At 33.2% G+C, this 24,093-nt stretch overlaps 1 protein-coding gene across 1 annotated transcript in view; it reads right to left on the bottom strand.

The window, feature by feature from the left end:
* The window catches only part of LOC111044047 (serine/threonine-protein kinase D3), a 199,283-nt gene that overhangs the window by 15,071 nt on the left and 160,119 nt on the right, over nucleotides 1-24,093 (bottom strand). Inside the window, exons 5-14 of the mRNA XM_039427084.1 lie at nucleotides 21,248-21,414; nucleotides 13,522-13,822; nucleotides 12,037-12,083; nucleotides 10,589-10,771; nucleotides 8,715-8,767; nucleotides 8,068-8,191; nucleotides 6,177-6,309; nucleotides 4,005-4,193; nucleotides 2,896-3,006; nucleotides 498-766 (exon numbers count right to left, since the gene is read on the bottom strand). Coding sequence (XP_039283018.1) covers nucleotides 498-766; nucleotides 2,896-3,006; nucleotides 4,005-4,193; nucleotides 6,177-6,309; nucleotides 8,068-8,191; nucleotides 8,715-8,767; nucleotides 10,589-10,771; nucleotides 12,037-12,083; nucleotides 13,522-13,822; nucleotides 21,248-21,414 — 1,577 coding nt within the window. The remainder of the gene's footprint in view (nucleotides 1-497; nucleotides 767-2,895; nucleotides 3,007-4,004; nucleotides 4,194-6,176; nucleotides 6,310-8,067; nucleotides 8,192-8,714; nucleotides 8,768-10,588; nucleotides 10,772-12,036; nucleotides 12,084-13,521; nucleotides 13,823-21,247; nucleotides 21,415-24,093) is intronic.

Raw genomic sequence — 24,093 nt, 5'->3', positions numbered from 1 at the left:
AAATATACTATTCCCGCACTAGAGCGGAAAAGTGATTCTTTGCGTTCTGTAATCAGTGCAGAAATGGCCACTTTTCAACGTAACTGTAGGAAAAGATCATTTGAAGTTGGGAGCTGAATTTACAACTCTATAGTGTTTTATGAATGGAAGATGCATCAATGTGATGAAATATGACGTATTTGTTGTTTAGAAGCTGAATTTACAAATCCAGCTAGAATGTGATGAATGAATGATGAATGAATGATGAATGAACTAATTAGATGCTAGTCTCAAAAATGTCAATATTAATAGGTCAATCGAAACTGTTAACGTAGGCAATTTACAATAATGCTCTGAATACGCAAGCAAAATGCAATGATGCATGAATGTGATGAAATATGATGTCTGATGATGAAGTCTGATGTTGTTTAAAAGCTCAATTCACATCTCTATAAAAGTTTATGAATGGAACATGTGCATCAATGAGATGAAATATGATGTCTGATTTTGTTTATTACCTGAGTGATAAGGAACTTAGTTATTCTCTCAGAGAGACTTCGCTTCTCGCTGGACAATATCATTTCTAACATGTCTCCTTTGAGCTTTTCCATGACAACGAATATACGCTCAACTGTCTCGAACATGCGTTCTAAATTGACAACACCCGGATGCGACAGGTTCTGCAATATTGCAACTTCATTCTTCAACTGAGCCTCTTGTTTTGTTGGGAACCGCAGTTTGTCGATCACTTTGATGGCTACAGCTCGTCCTGTTTTTCTATGTAATCCTGTGAGAAAATCAATTCAAAAGTTAATAAAATTGGAAGATGTATATAATATCAGCCCTTTTTAATGAATTGAACATCATTAAAAGCTTACAAGTTCACATCGATATGAACTAATTATTTAATCTATGATACAATGCCTTGATAGCATTCTCTTCCATATTTGAGGTCAATATCATTGAATGCTCTCCGCATCCTTTAAAGACGTTTTTTTATTTTTGGTTTATTTAAATATGTAACGGTGGGAAAGAGCCTCCAACAAATATTTAATAGTTTAAAAGAAAGACTAAAACCAACAGTTTTGGTGGTTGTAATGATAAATCAAAGGTGAACAGTTTACTATATCCTATTATATTAAGCGAGCAATTTCTGTATTTATATATCTGGTTAGTTTTATATATGGTTATATTTATATCTGTTTATTTATGTTTAACGGATCTCGAAAACGGCTCTAATGATTTTCTCGAAATCTGGAACATAGTAGGTTTATGATATAAAGATTCGATTGCACTAGGTCTCATCCTTGGGAAAACTCGCTGAACGACATTAAAAGGATAATTCATCCTTGGCTGAAACAGCTGCGGATAGTAAAAAGTGAGTGAGCGAGTGAGTATGTGAAAAATCAAAATATCGCATCCCCGAAATTCATAAGATGACATTTATAGCCAGCTGTGAAATATGAACACGATCATTTTAGAGAATTGTGCTCTGTTAATCAATAAATAAAAATAACAAGCGAAGCTCGGTGCCCCGATATTAATTTAATGAACGTTATCGTTATATTTACATATGACCAGGTGACAATTTATTCTACCTTTTTATACTTATTCTATTGTTTTATTATTTATTGTAAAAATCTTCATTGTGACTATAATGCAGTTCACGGAACTCATTCCCCACATCCAGACTTGTTGTCTTTGTGGGGAATATTCACTATGTATATTTTTTCTTTGCTGCTGTATCTATTTATTTTGTGAATAAAGATTATTTGATTTGATTGCACAGTTTCCTGTCTGTACATCCTTCATAAATTCATCAATCTTGTCCATCTGCTTCAGCTGTATTTCTGTCTGATTGCTCTTTGCATAATAAGTTCGAAAACTCCTTGAGCTTCATGAGTTTTTAACGAACAAGAAATCTGCTCTTAGTATTAAATCAGGAACAAACAGTCAAACCAAGTCAAAACAAGTCTCGACAGTATCTCAACCCGGTGCTTCCCAGGGAGAGATGTTGAAGTTTTTGAGCTCATTACGCTAAGAGCAAACACACACAATCAACATACAGCTGAAGCAGTTGGACAAGATTGATGAGTTTATGGATGATGAGCTAATTATTATAACATATTTATAGGATATGGAACAGTAAGATGATTTGTGGACTGCTAAAAATTATTAAATGTAGATGTTCACACTCTGACCCTTTATATGAGTATTCATTCACCCCAATACATTCTTCACAATATCTTCTTCAACCCTTTTAGTGTCGTTTACACAGTACCAGTTTAAACCAAAATAAATTTGAACTGGATTAAATCCATATTATGTCGCGTTTGTTATAATGTGTTTCATTTTGAGTTTAAGCCACCAGCTGACTCAAATGAGTTCAAGCTTTCAGTGTGCAAAAACGGCCCTTAGTCACACAGAGTCAAAACTTAATTTTACCTAAAACCAAAGTGGCTTCCATATATGTGCGACATTTTAAAAATGTTTACATTTGTTTGGTTTCCACTGCTAACTAAAATTTAAAACCTATTTTCCTTGACATGGTAACTCGTTTAACACGTTTTAGATTATGTCTAGATACTGTTACTAATCAAGAATGAAGATCAAAAATATGAGATTTAGTGTGTGTTTATAGAAGTAAGTCTCAGAAGAAGTGGATTTTCTGTTGACAATTAGGCCTACTATAATAGGCTAATAACATAATTTTCAACGTTGACATTTGGTTTTTTTTAGTTGAATAACGGTAAGAGGTTGAATTTTTCAACGTCATAATTTCAACGGGTTTTCAAATGTTTTTTATAATGTAGGCTATCTTAATATTTCGATCTATATAATGATAAAATTATGTCAACTAATATCTAAAATCTTAAAGTAGTTCAAAGGTTTTCTTATTCGAGAATAAACACTCACCTCCATATACAATACCAAATTGTCCAGAGCCAAGAACTTCGTCGGGGTGTATTTGATACAGCTGACTCATATCAGTCACCCGCTCCTCCGGCTCTGCAGATGGTTCTGTTTCTGTAATCAAACAAATAACTTGTTAGAAATTTCAGTATTTAGCACTCATGAAGTACAGACATCTATTAAAAACAATTGCTGAGCTTTGATATGATAGCCAACTAGAATTAGTCTAGTTGATATAGACATGAAAAAGAAAATGTGCTTGTTATGTACTTCTGATTTTTAATATAGATTTCGGACACATAAGAGAAGTCCAGAACCAAAAGCAATTTTTTCGTTTTGAATTTCCTTGTGCTAGATACAGAGTGGCCGAAAAACCTCGTATTTTTGGTTAATTTTCCGCCAAATTGAACCTTCTCTTTCTAGATTATGACATCTTGAATAAAATTAGATCATTCGGGGCTCTCTATCTTCAATGAGTACCGAGTTACAATATTTCAAAAATGAGTGAAATTTAAAGGGTAAAATCAATTTTGACGTTTTTCAGTTGTTAATCAACAATATCTCTTGATTGTAACCATTTACATAATTATTACAAAATCCCCCTGGGCGTAATTTTGTGCTCTACTAACTCAGACCAGGTAGAGCGCTCTATCTCACATAGATTACCAGGTACATCTGATAACAATGCTCCTTGTATTTTGATAAACACCTAACTTTTAGCTTCAACCATCATCACTAACTTCGTTATCCACATTGAGATTTTGCAACATGATATAAGTTCATAATGATCATGTTCTATGAAAATCACCCGTTAGATAAACTTAATTTCAGTATTTCCCAATGGAGAGGCATAAGGACACCTAAAGGATCAAAATTGTAAACACTAATAAATTTTGACACAATGTACTACGGCTCATTCTTCTCGGCTTTTCAAGGCGGTTCAAAATCATGTATTATAAGTCATATTCGTTTGATTTATGGGAAATTTATTGTTGAGTGTACTTCAACCCATATTCTTATACACAAAAATTACTTTTTCATACCTTTAGGAGATCAGAATGCATTTACGCAATGAAAACTAGATAATGCTATCTTTTCTGTTTGGTACTGACTTGTGTTGGGGGCAACAGGCATGAGCGCCTGCCTGATGCTGGTCTCCCAGCTCTTGGCGAGGTGTGCGCCGATTCCGCTCTCAGGCGGCGGCAGGTTGATGGGCGTGCCCTCCTTGCGGCCGAAGTACGGGTCCTCGCCCACAAAGTAGTCCACGTTCGCCGTTCGCAGCTCGAAACAGTGCATCACGTCTACAAACAAATCAATATTGTAGCCAGACTTCAGAAATCACAGCCAAACATGGAAAATTAAAACAAATCTATCCAAAAATATTGTAAAGATCACTGAGATACATTAAGAGATAGCAGAGTGAATTCCTACTGATATTCAACCATACTCATAATAATCTACATATACTCTAATAGAAAATATTGGAGAGATCATTGAGATATTAGATTAGATTGTGGTAAGTTTTTACAAATAATGTTTTGGACTAGTATATGAACTGACATTTGGGAGTGGAACTATTTTGGGTTCTACCTGTTGGTCTTGGCCCAATAATGAATTGTGTACAATTGAATCAATAAATGGATGAATGAACTTATCCATCTATATATATATAAATGAATGCCTGTTTGTGTGTTTGTTTGTTTGTTTCTTCCCTATAGACTCGAAAACTACTTGACAGAACGGCATGAAACTTTGGGAATATGTTGTGTGAATATTGGGGATGGTTTCTGACCAGAAATTTTAATAAGAGGGCTAATAATTATTATTTATTAATCCATTTTACAGACCAATGTTTTCGAAATTTTTGGCCGAGCGGCTACCGAAGAACGGAAAGATGATCATGATTCAAGATCATATTGTGATAATATGATTAAGCATCTAAAGTTACCAGCTGTATAATAAACACGTCACACTGTGATAAATTGTGTACTGGTATTAAAACGGTAGTTTGGAATTGAAGTTAGTGTAGTTGATTGGTACCAGCTGTAGATAATCGTCCCTTAGAAGACCTATACAAATAATATTATCACTCCCCTATCGTTGATAAACTGGAAACTGTTGGAAAAAAATTATTCTCCTCATGAAAGAGAGTTGTTCATATTGCATTCATTAATAATTACTGAAGAATGACAGACTAATTTACTTTTTTTGAATTCAGCTTAGCTTACATTCATCCAAAAATGGAAGATGGAAAGAATATGGAATTCTGTGTAATTCATCGTACAATGCATATTTCTTAGACCATCTAATGACAATCAACAACAATGAAAACATCAGATTCATCTTTGAAACACTGATTTAACCTATCTATTTTTTTTTCAATTCAACACTTTACTGATAGATATTACTACCAATTGATTGAGAAGAATATGTTTTGGAATAATAAATGTTGCATAACTAAGCACATAGGAAGTCCGTATTGAGATGTAAATGAACATGTTGATTGTCAGATAAATTTCATGATTCACCAAATAAAGTCAAGTGTAACATGAGATACATTGGTGGTACGAAGTTCGCTGGGTAAGCTAGTTGTAAATTAAGCTTTATTATTAATAGACAACGCTGAAAAAGACAGGCTCAATCACCAGGAATACTATAAATCTATGAGGGACCAGTAAGCCATTAATTTTGAGTAGTTCAATTACTTACATTATGGACACTGGATACATTATGGACAATCAATACATATGAAATTTATTATAATAAATATTGATTGTCAGATAAATTTCATGATTCAACAAATAATAAAGTCAACTGTGACATGAGATACATTGACTTTTTGGCGGTACGAGGTTTGCTGGGTAAGGTAATAATATTTTTTTTTTTTAAATCAGAGTATCCACAGTGATATTTATATGAACGAAAAAAGAAATGATTTTAAAATATTGATAATTATAAAAATACTAACGTTATGAAGCCGGTTGAAATTATAGAACGACATTGTTGTCATGTATATTTTTCCACCGCCTTCTTATAACGTGAATCTTCACCGTTACACTACTGTAAACACTACTGTCAAAGGCGTTTGCAAGTATAACTGAGCTCCAGCTATGAATTTCATAATTTTTGTGAAATATAAATGTTTTTATTCAGAACAAATACATTAGACAGTAGTCCTACTTTATTATTGTATAGTTGCAATTTAAACAATTTGAAACTCAATAAACAGACATTGAATGCACTTGGTTGGATGTGACAGTATACAGTTTAATAGGCCTACATACCTCCTTGCAGCCGTCTCGCTGATTCTACGGCCAAGATTTCAGCTAATGGAATTTCTTTGTAATACTTTGAGCCGGTGTCACTTTGGAACAATGTCACCGATTTCGAGTCCAGTCGCCAGTAATGTCTTTTCCGCTGCAAAAGATAACATGTTTTTCATTAAATTAAAAATTCAAAAAATTGACATAAATTAATTCACGATTCAAGTCTAGATATCAATAAATTGAAAATAGAATAAAAAAGAGTTCATTATGATTAGAATATGATGAATATCTATGACAACAACTAAATGCAAAACTCAAGAACAAAACGAGGTACATCAATTTCCTAAATTTTTCCACGTCACACAAATGTAAGCCACTACACTCAAATTTATGAAATTCGTGTATTGGAACCGCATAAGGAGCTATGCGTTCTTCAAATGTGACAATTAACATGTTCCATTAATTCAAGTAACATGTTCCATTGATTCAAGTACAAGTTCAAGAATAATATTTTCAATTTGATAGATTGCATTTGGAGAAAGAGGAGGATGTTATGTATTCAGTTTAGCAGCGGAAATATTCATGTAATGCAATGTCAATCTTCAGTAAAGATCTTGGCAATGTGTGATACTTGATTTCAACCAATTTGTCAAACTAAAAATCCACTTTTTAACACTACAAACATTTTAACAGGTCTATTGGTTTTATATACAGAGTGTTTAAGAACTCCCTATCAATAATGTAGGGCATTGTTCCTGGGAAGAAACATATCTAAATATCATATTTAAATTGTCCGGAAGTCTTCAGTTTCTCACACAGCGGTCATTTTGCTTTTTTCACTTATTATTTTTTTCTAAATAATGGTTAAACATACGAAATTGAATCTTTGCACAATCATTTATAACAACTAGACAAAGTTACAAAAAAAGTATGATAATTTTTCAAATTCATATAACAAAATAGCGGCCATTTAAAATGTTGTTTCTTAAATAACTCAGAAACCGTCTGTTTTACAAAAAAATTACAAGAATAATTTTTTTTAGTAAATTTAATTACCTACTGATTTTTCAAGATTGGGCAAATATTAACTGAGATAGATTACAGTTATTTTAAACTCATGGTAGCCACAGTGTGAAAACCGGTCTTAAGATATCATACCTATTGTGAATAAATAAAAATAGAGTAAAAAATGAGTGTAGATATTTACCATTCTATCTTTGTTTGTGAAGTGCACCATCCAGCCTTCTTTCAATACTTTCGATCCTCTTCGTTTTGTATGCTTCACTGATTGCACAATTCTCATGAGTGGAATGTTATTACTTGGTGATGAGCTGCAACAAATATAAAGGCTTGTGAGATTCCAGATACTTTCATTGAATCACATAGGTCACAAAAACATGTAAAAATCATCTTTTTGATGCGGTATTACATTTTATGCTGTATTATGCATGACAGGATGAATCAATGAAATTTAAGTTGGATAGAAATAACTAAACGAACTACAGGGTCTGGTCTACAGGCATGTTATTCTAAATATAAAATATGAAAATTTAATTAGATAATTATAAAGAATCATAATCAAATGACATTTTCATTTAGGAATAGCAATAGTCAAGAATCAAGAATCAATAGTATCAAACTAACTATCAATAGTATCAATATTATACAAACCATCAGTATACGTCTTCTAAATAACTCAGAAACCGTCTGTTTTACAAAAAAATTACAAGAATAATTTTTTTTAGTAAATTTAATTACCTACTGATTTTTCAAGATTGGGCAAATATTAACTGAGATAGATTACAGTTATTTTAAACTCATGGTAGCCACAGTGTGAAAACCGGTCTTAAGATATCATACCTATTGTGAATAAATAAAAATAGAGTAAAAAATGAGTGTAGATATTTACCATTCTATCTTTGTTTGTGAAGTGCACCATCCAGCCTTCTTTCAATACTTTCGATCCTCTTCGTTTTGTATGCTTCACTGATTGCACAATTCTCATGAGTGGAATGTTATTACTTGGTGATGAGCTGCAACAAATATAAAGGCTTGTGAGATTCCAGATACTTTCATTGAATCACATAGGTCACAAAAACATGTAAAAATCATCTTTTTGATGCGGTATTACATTTTATGCTGTATTATGCATGACAGGATGAATCAATGAAATTTAAGTTGGATAGAAATAACTAAACGAACTACAGGGTCTGGTCTACAGGCATGTTATTCTAAATATAAAATATGAAAATTTAATTAGATAATTATAAAGAATCATAATCAAATGACATTTTCATTTAGGAATAGCAATAGTCAAGAATCAAGAATCAATAGTATCAAACTAACTATCAATAGTATCAATATTATACAAACCATCAGTATACGTCTTCTAAATAAATAAGAATAAGTACGGTAATAATATGGAATCTTCTTATTGAAAAAATATTTAGCTCCATGGTTGTGCAGTTATCATCTAATAATTCATCAAATTAAGTCAGATACCTGCTAGTATAATCGAATTTGAGACGTCGCTAAATAAAAATTTGAAAACCTCACCTTGTGGGCCTTTTTTCCACGTCTGGTTCCTCATAATGAGTCGTTATAACATCCTGAAAAAATGTAAAAAATCTTAATCTTTGCTGAAATATTTCCTCGATTAAATTCATGAATATAAAGGTAACTTCTCTATTAATATTGAAGCTTTATCAATTCTCAAGTGATAGTAATGATTCTTAAGCTTAACATATCTTAACTAATTAATCCAGTTAATCCATAACTTGATCTAAAATTCAGGTACAATACTGTCACGACAGTTTAACCATTCGAATATTCAAGTTTCATCAGTTATTTTGAAATTTAGATACTAGACAATAATAGACCAGATAATACTTGAAATACTAGAAAATATACTACTCTCATGCTCTCTTCATGGTTTGATTCTGTGATTTTTCAAATAAATAAAGTTACTCACTTTCATGAGGCCTATTATTTATTCGTTAATTATTACTACTTATTCGTTACCCTGCAGTACTCGCGCGGGCTACCATTGTAGCCCAGCCATTTGTTTTTCCTTGTGCCTCCACCACATGTTGCCATTGGTGGTGGAGGGTCTCAGTACCTTCAAGGCATGTCTTCCTTCACACACTCCGTGTGCTTGTGCGCGGCGTGGAGAGCAGTTGTTCGTACTATTCTAGTTCAAAGTTGCTTGGGCTACACCTGTAGCCCGTGCGAGTATTAGTGCTATGAACAATACAATGCGTGTTTCATTTGAGCAATGAGGATATTTTGGCTGCTTTGAACACCATTGACAGTGATGATGACCCAGATGATATTCTAAATGACAGCGATGATGATGAGAGTGATTCCATTGAAGAAGAGACACATTTGGTTGACAAGGTAGTGGCTGTCACGGACTCTCAGGAACTTCAGAGTAATTCATCAGATGAAACAGACGAAGATGTGCCAGCTAACTTTTATCACTTCAAGGACAAGGATAAAAATGTAATGGAGTGAAAAAAGGCTCATAACTTTTGTACAAGAGCTTGTAATATGCCAATGGTCCCATTTCATGATCTTGTAAACTTATCTGCAATAAATGCTTCACGTATCTATATAACAATGCCCAAGATGAAATGAAATCTAGAAGAAAATTCCTTGAAAGTCTAGCTTTGGAGCTTATTCATCCACAGATAAGAAAGCTCTTGAATCACTGGCTCTTCCCACTGATAGGAGAACTAGAGCACGGGATATCCTGGGGATTGAAGAACCCAAACGTCAACTGTTCCCAAAAATGACAAGGTCAGTCGATGCTCTTGCTGTGTGGCCATAAGGTGTGTCAAGAACGTTCCCAAATTGTATGCAATACTTGTCTCGACCATCAGTGAACAATAGTAATACACAAAACTTTTTATATCTCCTTTTTTTAGTCTCACAAACACTTATAGATCCAGTTTCGTTGTACCAAATTTGGTCATATTTTTGTTTTTCCTAGTTATTTTGTATAAATATGCGATTTTTTGTGAATATGAAACATTCTATGGGTTCACCAATAAATATAGTCTATTATCGAGATGGTTTCCACTATTCATATCCTGAATTTTTTTTTAGTTTTTTATGTTCAAATTAAGACATATTTTTTCTTTGAGAATCACACTATTTTCTAAGTATTTTATGTTCAGTAATGGAGAAGAAAAATAAATAGAAATATAAGTTCTATCATATGTAATGATGCCATGAACAAAACAAAAATATATTGTGGTCGTAATATTGCATAGGATGCATTTAAAATAAATCATTTAAAATAAAAAATGTAATGGGCTACAACTGTAGCCCGCGCGAGTATTGGAGTTCCACTAGCAGGCGCGAGTACCGCAGGGAAAAATAATTTAATGCTTTGAATAATAAAATGGATGAATTCATTATGTACTCACAATGTAAGCACCATTGGATAAAGGCGAGGGGGCAGTGGATGAGGGTGAAGTGGGGGAGTTCATCCTTCGAGCCTCGGCTGGCGATGACGAATTTATTTCATTATCACTGTCGTCTTCTAGCAGATCTTTGTTGTTCTCTCTCTCCGGCTCACTTCCCACTCCACTATCCGGGGTACTCGCCAACTGAAATCACACAAAAAATTCAATATTTCAACTACCACGTATTTTTTCATTTCATTTCATTTATGTATCGTCACATTAAATCAATTTTTGAGTAACACTCATTTGACTGGTGACATGTCAATACTAGAACAAAATTATATTTAAAAGACTTAGTTCTAACTTCTTGAAAGTAAAATAAATAAATACACTCTATGATGTATCTCATCAAATTCACATGGAAATGAAAGTCACAAAAAGTTAAGTTACACTCTACAGCTTCTTTTTCACAAATTAAAATTCGGTAGCAGAGTATAGGGCTTTCTCTACTAGCATTTTTCTGACTGTTAGTTTGAATTTGTTTATTGAATCTAGATTTCTGATAGCTGCAGGTAATTTATTAAAATAAAGTATTCCAGAGTAGAATGGAGTTTTTTCTAGAGCTGTGTGCCTATGTACTGGAAAAGCAATGAGACTACTGTTACGTGTATTATCTGTGCAGAATTGAAATTTATCTAAATTCTGTTTAACAAAAACCAACAATTGATAGATAAAAATAGATGGCAGCGTTAGAATGTTTAGGTTTTTGAAGAATGCTTTTCAAGAATCTCTTGATCTCAATCCACAAATGACCTCGTGAGATTTCGTGAACATTTCCCACCTCTTACTACAAACCTAATACAGTACCGTAAAACATAAACCAAGCATCCGAACAGATGTGCAGAAAGCTTGAATAGTATTACACAATGAAGTTAAGCATAAATTAATAGTTAATTCAGTCCAAGTTCTATAATAAGTTTCATAGGCCTTTTCCATACAGAACGGGAATTTATTTACGCACAGATATGAGCTTAACAAGCCAAGTCCTCGTTGTTTCTATCCCTGATTTGAGTGAGAACCCAGAAATGTATGAGGCGTTTGACATAACCGTGCGTCCCCGGTATAGCCACTCTCAAGACTGGATGTATACCCACTGAACTGTTCCCTCAATAATAAGACCAGCATCCTCATATAGATGCACCATATGGAAGTGCCATTGAAACTTGTGACTTGCATGTAGGTGCTCACACTAATGAGAAACTACACTACTAACACTAATACTAAAGAGAACTTGGGGGGGTTGGAATATTAGAATTGATTTATATTAACGTTTTCTCACACTGAACGCAACTAGCAAGTTCAAGCGTTCAGTGTGAGTGTTCCTATTGCTATTTCGAGATTCTATTTTTCATCTGCAAGCTTGGTCATGCATAACCAAGCGTGCAGTTTCACATATACAATGTGATCACACTGTCGGCCATTTTCGACTGACAGGCGAACAGCTGTAGCAGCTGACCTGCAAGAGCGCACAAACAATTGACTGGCGCTAACGTTACATTTTTCGACTGTACAGACGTATATCTTACAGATGAAACGTTAAAGTTACATTAGTGGCTAGCCCAAGTACACTAGTAGTTCTGTGAACAGTAGACTTCACGCAGTATTCTCATCCACAAGTACCTGATTGGAACTATAGACCTTATGGAAATACAGCAATAGACTGGCTTCTCCACACATCTGTGTAATCACTTGTCAGCTGATTTATGATGAATAATTCTATAGTCTGATTTTTACTCCAATATTGGCGTATGGAGGAGGTTCCTTTTTCCTTTTATATTATCCTTGAAATGCAAAATTTCCAAAGACCTTGTATATACGTCGACGCGCAATTAAAAAAGGAACATACCTGTCAAATTTCATGAGAATCTATTACCGCGTTTCGCCGTAAATGCGCAACATATAAACATTTGAACATTCAAACATTTAAACAATCATTAAGAGAAATGCCAAACCGTCGACTTGAATCTTAGACCTCACCTCGCTCGGTCAACAAGTGTATCACTTATCAACAGTAACTTAAATGCGGATGCATACAGCGTATGCAGAATGACTGGGGAAAAAACAAACTTTTGCATAGAGACGTTAGCAGACATACGTCTGTGTGCGTTGCAACATTCGATAGCTTCGAATTTTTCCTCCGTCGTCTGACTACATACTTCTGTCTGTTGCTGAGTGCGTTTGCCTTAATAACGATAACCATAGAGAAAGGATGGAATAAGAATATATCCCATGGTATAGGTTATTCATGTTTCAAATTTCAAGCCGATTTTTTGTTAACTCAAGCCGATTACAGTCGACAACTGTCTATTATTACCGTACTGTTTAGTTGGGGTACTTTATAAACTATGATTATCGGTTTGAGTTATCAGTGGAATTTATTTATTTATTCTTGGACAAAATCACAAATCATATAAATATGATTAGGAAGGAACAACAGGCTTGGCCCAAATCTATTCCATTCCCAAATTTTGATAAATTAATAAAATGTCCAAAAAATAGGTTATGTTTCTACTGTAAAACGTTCATGAACATATATGCCCTATACCATGGGATATATAATAATAATAATACTAATACTAATTCAACAAAAGTAACTTATAGCATAACAATGTATACAGTTGAAAAAGGTCACAGATAAATCAATAAAATAACAGAAAGTGCCAGTCTTCTTATGCTATCTTTTCTCTTCTCTAAGCAACAACTTAATAAAAGCTGAACAATACACTCATCAACAGTAAAGAAAATTGATGTTGTTTCCATGTGTCTACAACAAAGTTATTGTATAGTTATTCGTCATGGAAAACAACATGAATTTTCTCTACTGTACACAGATCAATTACTATATAACTCATACAGTAAAGTTAACTTTGTTAGTGAAGAAAAGTAATGTTTACCTGACGGGTCACGTGGATTCTCGCCGGTGCAGTCCTTGGGTATTTTGTCGATGCACTTTTTGTGCGCGTTGTAGTGGCAGTCCTTGCACTGCATGCCCTGCTTGAAGAGGCCCTTGAGCAGCTTCTTGCAGAGGTGGCAAACGGTGGGCCGGGTGTACGAGTGCAGCACAAACGTGTGCGGGATCTTGATGCGGCTGGCCAGCTCCTTCTCGAGCCAGGGCGGCCGGCCTCCCAGCGACGGCGAGCGACTGCCGCTGCCCGCTTTCGAAGGCACAAACAGGCTGTTCAAACCGCTCACCACCTGTACACAAAACACGACAGTTAACATTAGTTACAAAAGGTTTCACATTGTGTAAACTGCACTTTATTCTTTATAGGACTATCACTTCTATTGAAATGAAAAAACATCAAGTATCATTTTTATATTTAATTAATGCAGTAATCAGAATCAAATCACTTTTATTTTGACATCATACAACATACAAAAATGACACTTTACATTATGTGAAATTTTGTATATTATAAACTACAAAACTACTAACATGTCTACTATGATGTCAGTACAATCATAGATAAAATATATCATAAGGTGGACCGTCCACTGGAACCGATTTCGTCCGAACTAGCATCGGCCGAAAATTACCGAACTCGTCCGAACGATCCCCCAACAAAGAAAGCTGTAGATGCTCGTCCATTGCAACAGGTTCATACGTCCGTGCACGACCGTCTCCGGTCGATCAAATTTTCGATCCGAATTGAATGGGATTTTCCGACTCTATACGGACGAAGTCGAGCTGAGACAACATCATCCTAACCTCAAATTTGTTTCACAGTCTTGTCTGTTTTTGTTTTTTGAACTTGTCTGTTTTATAGTTTTAACTATGGACAATGAAAAGGTAAAGTTTGGTTCAAGAGCATGTTCCATTGTGGGATATGCGAGACAAAAGATATCATCGTCGTGATGTTCAAAGGAATCTGTGGACAAAGGTTGCTGAACAAATAGGATCTAAAGATAAGATTGTTATAATGAATAACTAATTTAGTGGATATTTGTTTATAATGTTTTCAAAATCTCAATATAATAATTGTTTATGACAAATTTTGGTGGCTATAATAGTAGTTAATTCAATAATTGAGAACCAGCCTACTACTGAACTAGCCTGACGTAAACGGTTCCAATGGACGACCATATTCGGCCGAATTAACGGCCGGCAGATTCATCCTATCCAACGGACGAACGGATCGGTTGAATACGGCTCCAGTGGACGGTTACCCTACGACGATATCCCATGGTATAGGTCATCTATGTTCCAAATTTCAAACTGATTGTTTGTTAACACAAACCAATCACTGTCGACTACTGTATATTATTACTGTTTTCGCCGGGTGACAGTGTAAGAACGGCACAGTATGAGAGACTACGAGCATCACATAGCTTCACGAGAAAGAACTAAGTGAACTATCGGCTTAAGTTAACAGTAAAATTTGAAACATAAACTCCCTAAACCATGGGATTCTTTGCTATCTTTCCTCTATGGTACAATGCAGTACTTTATGTTAGACTGTCAGTATTATTAATCATGAGTAACATGATTTTTTATCTTAACTGTGTTTCTTTGGAGTGGAACGAAATTCTGTTTTATTGTACTCTCATATTCATAAATCATATTTTATCTTATTTGTTAAATTAGTACTTATTTTTACTCATATTCTTAATATTTCCTATTGGTTTATTTCTTATTTTTAATCAGTTTCAATTTTTCATCATCTTTTATCTCTTGATAATTATGAAGAACTTTGTGATGTTGAATCGGGAACAGTTTTGGGCTATAATGCTTCTTGTTCCCATACCTGTATGTATTTTTTCGTAAATAAATAAAACATCAATGTTTTGGGTTCAACCAGTGTTAACAGTAAAATAAAATCACATAGATTTTGTCAATTCCCTTGTATTTTTGGTACAGTACTATGATCTGACCTGTATGACCACGAAACCATGGTTCTGAACCAAAAATACAAGTAGAATTGACGAAATCTGTGTGTTTTTATTTTATTAATGGAACAGTTCTACACCATCAATGGTGGCTCTTACGATTGCTCTTAGCATTATCAACTTTTTTGGTGCTTTCATAATTTCTATAATGCTTTCCATTGCTGCTTTGCTCAATATTTATTTTGTAGTAGAAATCTTCGAATAATTCATATTTTTATCATCGTCTTGGATTAAACACTACACCTTTTCCAATTTTATTTGAGAAAGTATCAATTGTATTCGAGAACAATCACTTGTAATTAAGAGAATGTCAGATGTAGATGAGAATAGTCAATTATTGTATTTGGGAAGTCATCACATGTAATTGAGAATAGTGAATTGTATTTGAGAAATCGTCAAATGTAAATGAGAAGATATCAATTGAAAATGAGAAAATTTTCCAATTGACATGTCGTGACTCTTCTGTAGCCTACAGTACAGGTTTTATTTGAGCAGGAAAGGATACTGTACTACGTACACAGTATTCCAATTACTTTTATAGGCTTTGCATGGAGGAGAATTAATATTTTCATTGGTGAAAGTATTTCCCCTGTACTGTTCACGAATGATTAATGAGAATTATTTCTATGTATTGGCAACGTGACTTTTGTCTCCAGACATTTTGTCAAACATTGCACTTGATGAAGATCAAATTCTGTACGTTTACGGCGCAATTGAACTTTATCATCAATCAATCGAATCTCTTGATCAAAAAATTCTGCAATTCTTCAATGGATTTTGGGGCTTGAAATTAATAATGTTCTATTAGAAAACTAAACGTTAATTTGGAATATTGAATATTATCTATTATTTTATAAGAGTACAGTTATGAAAAATATAATTACTGGAAGTAATGTTTTTTAAAATCATTTCCCAATTACAACTGACAACTTCTCGATTTCAAATAGTATGTTCTCAAATTGAAATGATACTTTCTCAAATAAAATTCACTATTTTCAATTACAAGTGATGATTTCTCAAATACAAATGACTATTATCAATTACAATTGATACTTTCTCAAATAAAGTTGGAAAAGGTGTAGACTAATATATATTAAAAAATCGTTAGCCTATGAAAGTAGCTTTGAGTATTTTTCTTCTTGAGAAATACTGACTTTATTCGATTAATTGAATTTTTATGTGTTGAATCCAGGCATAAGGAATCACGAGTGTTGTAGAAGTAATACTCAGCCATCAGTCAATAGTAAAGAGCATTGCTCTATCTGTTTCATCAACTATAAATGAACCTAGGTCTCATAGATCAGAAAAGTTTCATAAAATGAAATAAGTAGAATTGATGGTGATGTTGTGAAATCTCTCCATAGACTATATCTTTGTTTTCTTATTATAGAAAAGTTTCAGTTCAGCCAAAAGTATTATAAGATCATCATAACTTTTATTACCTAATAATCCGAGATTACATGGTGAAACAACTGCAACACTTATGCTTTTCCAACCCATAAAGAATGTATTAAAACTTCAATACAATGAATTAGAGATGGAGTAAAATTGATCAAGAACTGTATCACTAGCTTTCGTACGTTTGTTCAGATGCCCTATTTTCTGCAAACCAATATTTTGCTTGCTCCTTATCTCTCATTCCGGAAAACCAAAGCCCCGTACAATAACGGTTTTCACAAACGTCAATCGGAGTTTGATTTCGGATTCATCATCATAGATTTCCAGTGAACAAATTTGAATTTACGTTTGTGCAAACGGCAAGTTATGTACAATAATTCCAGTTCTATGGGAGTTTTCATTTGCTGCGAAATTTTTAATTTGTTCGCCGTTATTTATAGAAGTTATTATTTTTTGAAGTTATATAGAAGTTATTAGAAGAAGTTTTATAGAAGTTATTATTATTTTTTCGCCGTTATTTACCGAATTTTGTCGGTCTATTTCAGAAACATATCATATAGATGAAACTATAACAGATAACTGTGATCACTGTCAGAGATGCATTTGCAAGTGACGTGGATGAGGAAATAAAATCACGAGATTCACTGATTAAAAACAATTTGAAATGTAGTCTATCAATATTTTATTCTCCGTTTTAAATTAGTTGATTGAAAACGGAGATGATTTGGTTGAACAAATACGAATAAATAAAAAAAGTCGAATGCATCCCATTTTAATTAAATGAATAACGACTTACTGATTTTATTGAATAAATTTCCTATTGAGAGCCTCTCCTCTACCCACTGTAATTTGGAACAAAACACAATCATGCACGAGCGATTCAATTATTTCAAAATTCATTTCGCTGGAAAAAATCAGTCCGTATCATTTAACAATTAGGGCTGGTCATTATTTGGAGATCAGGATTATGCTAAGTTACCTGGTTAGAAATTTCAAATTGAATTTGATTTTCAATTAGTTTAAAATCTACTTTGAAAAATGGGAGACTAATGAGAATAAAAAACAATTCAACACTGTGCCGAACTATAAATTCTATACACCTATGATTAAATTAAGCAGTTCTGCCACATGTTTCCACTTGATTTTATTGATTTAGAAATTGAAAATATTCAATTCCAATATTACAACAATTCATTTATACTCATTTCTGCCAAAATAAAATATTCTGGATTCTGTTTCAATTCTAATAAAATTGTAAAACTCCAATCTCCTATAGTTGTGTCAAGGAAATAATTTTTTCCCGTTGAAAAAGTTTTTATTGTGTCAAAATGAATGAGTTAATCTTTTATTGAACATTGAATCGTAAACAGGGAAAATTAAATTATTGATTATAATCTAGTAAGTTGAAAGCTTTGAAATTATGATAAGTTTTCAAATTTGTGAAAATGGTTTGTAATATTTGTTTAATCTTAGGATCCTCCAAATTATTTAGAATTTCTCTCAAAGTCAATGTTTAACTCACTGATCAGTTATTATTTAGCTGATATTGCATTGACATGGGAATGGCTTTTATTTCAGCAAGGCATCCAAAATGAAAAACGTGCCATATACTTGAAAATAAAATTTATTTAGAAAAATATATCAGTTTCAATAATATAGAATTTTAGAAATATAGTCAATATAAATTCAAAATATACTAAATTACAAATAAGATATCAAGTCAAGATCATTACAAAATTACTTATTAAATGGCATGCTTACAATCGTGATTATAAAAACATTAAAATTCCACTATATTTGTTCATTTATCACGGTTACATTACCAAGTAAATTAACACAAAACATCATGCTCTCAACTTCAAAATAAAAACCATGCTTAAATGCAATGCATAGTACCAGCTACTAGTATACAGAGAATTGCACGAAAATATACTGTTTACGATAGTGTTTTACTGAGTTGTCCAGCATAATTTATGGAATGATAATTAAATATTCATAATAACTAATGGACGTAATGAACTTACATAATAAAGGAATCAACCGAGTTCACTATTCTCGTGCATGAATCAAGAGGGGAGACTGGGTTTTCAATGGTCAATACATGCCTGTTATTTCACAATACTATCTTTTGATTAATGATTTGCTCAATAATTGTATCTTAGTGAAAGTAACAAGTTAAAATACATTAATCACTGGAAAAATGCTACTAAAGACGGGTAATGAGAAAGAAAATCTAGCAAACTATCTATCATACATGCACTTTCACAATATTACAAAGAGCTGCATACAAATATATTTCTAAAGAAAATTTCATGAATCGGTAGCAACTATGATACATAATACTACGTCAAACAAAAGGTTATGAATGAAAATTTTTGTAGGCTACATATTATTATTATTAGGTCAACTAGGTATCGGTTTTATTGAACTTTAGTCAATTATCAGATGAGGAAATTAGCAATTTCATCATGATATACAATCTTTTTATGAGCCTCCACCTAACTTATTGGTAGTGGCCTCCCAGCCTAAATCCCAGGGTAAATTTTCAATTACAAATAAATATAGACAAGTATAATATCCCAGCCCAAACCGCAGGGTACAGTTTCTATTACAAATAAATAGACAAGTCTTATAGAGTAAAATACAAATCATCACACATAATTTATCCGGATAGTTTTGGTACACAATGCTGCTCTATAAAATACGTTTCAAGTTATTAATAAATGAATAATTTTCTTAAACTAAAGACAAAAACTTAGAATTTGTAATTTTTGTAGTTCTATGACGAACTTGATGAAAAATATTTTCACACCTTGAAGCACGTTATTTGGCTTTATGCTGCCTACTGCTATTGAACACATCATGATGTGTATCAATACAAAAGTACGATTAGAATTTTTTATGTTGACCGTTTTGAGAGAAAACAACCTTTAATTCTAAAAAATTTGGATAAGGAGTAAGAATGTCGGAGAGTTATAATTTTATACACTGGCATGTAGCCTAGTTCTCAACTCAACAAAATAATTATTTATTGGTAGGTTTGAGAATCCCGAAATCTCTCGACTGCCACGAGTTCAGCGGTCAATTAATTTTAATCAGACCACAGGAAAAACCTCAATTTGAGAGCGATGTGTTCACAGAGCACTATATTCCGAATCTACAGTAACTTTACAATAATAAATCCAGTCCATGGTTTTTAGTTCCAAGTTCATAGAAATTTGATTGGTATTGAATAGTGAACAGTCTAAAAGTAAACCTTACTTTTTTGAAAAGATCTATAAATCAGGATAAAAGTTGCCACACATAATCAATTCATTCATTTATAATAATTTGATTCAGAACAAATATACAGTTGATAAATTATCCCAAATAACAAATACTTGCATATAACAATAAAATAAATAAATTACAATACTATTAATATCATGATATGTAGAAGTAGACGGTAGTGGTCATGAAATGTATGCGCAATAGCCAAGTAGCCAAATGACGTCACCTCCACTAACTGAAGCGTTCAACTCCTATTAGAGAATCTATAAAAAATTCACTGTATTTAAAGCAAAGGTATAATAAGTAATTAGCTCCAGAAACACTAAAATTTGAAATTATTGTTGAACAAAAATAAAAATGAATAAAATAGCGATTTCCCTCAAGACTTTTACGACTGAAAATATTGATAACAATAAGGCTTGTTAAGACAACCATATAAGACTTTGATATATCTTAATTTGATTTTTCGTTTAAGAATGTTCATAAAGTATTATAATAATTAATTATTATGATTTATCGCATTATAAATAGTATAATGTACTTTTTAGCTAGTGATCAATTATTGCAATATAATATCCATTTCCAACTAAAATTAGTCCAAACATAGACTACCATGACCTCTACCGTGGTTTATAGGTGTGACCTCTCATCTCACCTCTACCGACTTCTTCTATATACCGAGATTGCTATCAATGAATGTTTCACCAATTAATTTTCTGGATTTTCGTCTAACATCAATTTTTGACCATTTACAATATTATATTTATTTCCAACAAGAATTAGTCCGAACTTGGACTACCATGACTTCTACTAATCAAATTTCAAATTCAAAATTATTTCTCAAAATTTATTTCAAATTTATTTTGTCAAGTATATATCAATCCACAAGCCAGGCCCACATCTTCTACCGTCACACATGAGTGACATCTACCGTCTTCTTCTATAAACTGAGAAGTATATCAATTCACAAGCCAGTCTAAATGCAGGTGATCCTAGCAGGGCTACACAATGGCAGGCTCATTTATTTGAAATGAAATTGCGCAGAGTACTCTGGAATGAACTGACCAGACTGGAGTCCTCGGAGGCGGAGGTGAGGGAGGAGGTGGACGATGTCTCTGAGGGACTGCGCGGCACCTGCAGAGTGGACGAGCGACGTCGCGACCCCTCCAGCGCCATGCTGCAGTTGTTCGGAATCTTGATCACACATCGCTTGTGGTAGTTTAGGCCGCAACCTAACAAAACACAAAACAAAGCATTTAATTTAATTTAATTATAGAGAATCACTAGTCACGAGATACGACTCCAAGTTCGAAAAAAATTGCGAAAAAAGAATCGCTAGTACCCTTTATATATTTCAAAATAGAACAAGTCTAGTTCTGGTTCACTCATTTTTTTCAAGTGTCAAATTTGATATTCAAGTAGCACTATTAAAAGATTTTACTAAAAATTCATCTATTTGCCATAAAATACTGATTACAAATAATTAAACAAAGTGAAATATATTTCATAATTAATGAATCAGATTAATATTCTAAGTATTGAAATGAAAATGAATATGAACGAGAGTATAAAGTAATGCCAACACAAGCAAAAAAATCTAGTGTGGCGCACTCACACACTTTCCTTGCCGTTATGAGAATTGATCAACTGACGCTAGTGTTCCCGCGCATCTCAAATCTACTATTCTAAGATCTGAGACAGCTGGTGACAGGACAATAGCGCTGCAGACACACGAAGTCTGCTATCTCTTCATAGTGAATGATTTTTAATAGAATCAACAGTTGCCAACAGTTTGCAATTGAATAATCTCATTTTCTCGCATTTCGAGCTTATTTTCCATTTAAATGTTACTGAACATAAATTGTAGAGATTTTCATGCTGAATCTTTTCCACTTAAATTTGTTTGTTTGAATTGTATCTGAAGCCTGATAATTGGGAATCTAAAATCAAACTTTGCTTAGATGGGGCGGTGCTCTTGAAATTTTTACAGATATGGGACTTGTGACAGTCGACAGAGCTTATCAATGACTTTTTTAGATATGAATTTGATCAAAATCGTTGGAGCCGTTTTCGAGAAAATCGCGAAAAAACCCTGTTTTTGACAACATTTTCGCCATTTTAGCCGCCATCTTGAATTGCATTTGATCGAAATTGTTCGTGTCGGATCCTTATAGTGTGAGGACCTTAAGTTCCAAATTTCAAGTCATTCCGTTGATTGGGAGATGAGATATCATGTACACAGACGCACATACACTCACACACACGCACACACACACACCACACACACACACACACACACACACACACACACACACACACAAACACACATACAGACCAATACCCAAAAACCACTTTTTTGGACTAGGGGACCTTGAAACGTACAGAAATTTAGAAATTGGGGTACCTTAATTTTTTTGGAAAGCAATACTTTCCTTACCTATGGTAATAGGGCAAGGAAAGTAACACACTCAAATACTAAGAAAAAACAACTTGAATCATTGATATCATATCAGTAAGAAATTATCAATACTGTATCATGAGAAATTTACTCAACAGGGTTCAAAATCGGAATAAAGTTCAGAGTTATTGAACAATAATATTTACAATAATGGAATGTAAAAGCAGGAGCTAGCTCAAAAATTATGTTCCTAAATTAAGTCAAATTTTCCAAATTATTTATTTTATCCGATTTGAATTGTCCAATTGATTCAAAATTGTCTGGAGTAAGATAGAGAGGTATGTATGAGTTGTGGATAAAATCAATGGAAAACGAAACATTCTTTTATCCTCTTTATGAAATGGAAGAAATACGTGGATGTATTTTGGCAGTTTTTTGTGTAGTTGAGAAGTTGATATTGTGGTAATTATTCATATTGAATGAAAAAGAATTGTAGTGACAATTTCTTAGTCTTTTCCATTTAAATTTTTCTAGCAGTATTGGATGAAAAATGAAATATGAGATGGAATAAAATATGAGATGAAAATATCATACATCACTAAAATATGTGGAATGAAATCAACTGTTCTCCATCAGAAGCAAATCCCTGATTCAATCTATATAGCTATGATAGGTTAAATTATCCACAGAAGGGTTAGATACTATAAATAATACATAATTTTATAAGTATGTAGTAATAAATAAATTTATATAAAAAGGCACTACTGACATAAGCATAACCACCTCTAATACAAGGCCCTGGCCTACGATATTGCAACGTCGCAGTGTAGGCCTCGAATCTAATACATGATTGGTGAAAAGGATCAGCTGGTATTTTTTAAAAATCTTTTTTTACCATCATGTTATAGATTCTAGGCCTACACTGCAACGTTGCAATATCGTAGGCCAGGGCCTTGTATTAGAGGTGGCTATGACATAAGTGAAAACTTATTCGCCAGTAGTGTGTGCGATTCAAAAATACAAAATATTATAACATGAATCAAAACTAAACGTGGTTATATACTATAATACAAATCGTAACAGAATCTCAGAATCGTAACAGGTTCCAACAACAGTTATCACTTTGATAGGAAAAAACTAATTCAGTCTTTATAACTAAGATGGGTTAAGGAAGAGCCAAAAAAAAACAGCGAGCAATCACTTGTTGTTCATTCACAGTACTACTTGAGTAAGCGCTTACGCAGCGAAATCTCATTAATTTGAAGTTTATTTGATAAAGTAAGCTTGACTTTAGTACCTTAACAAAGAACGATTTCCAAAATAGCAGACAATTCTTTATATTACTACTTGAGCAGTACGGTAGAAAGAATTCTGTAGAAATTTTTGGTGTTCCGGACTTTGAAAACGAGAACGTTACTGATCGTGTTATTGATATCGGAAGGGCGCTTAACGTTACGTTGGACCCTAACGCAATCGTCGCTTGTCACCGGCTTCCGAGGAGAAAAATCAATCC

Source organism: Nilaparvata lugens, chromosome 4, assembly GCF_014356525.2.
Source record: "Nilaparvata lugens isolate BPH chromosome 4, ASM1435652v1, whole genome shotgun sequence".
NCBI classification, from domain to species: domain Eukaryota; kingdom Metazoa; phylum Arthropoda; class Insecta; order Hemiptera; family Delphacidae; genus Nilaparvata; species Nilaparvata lugens.
Note: the sequence above shows the minus strand (reverse complement) of the source record. Positions and strands in the feature narration are given on the sequence as shown.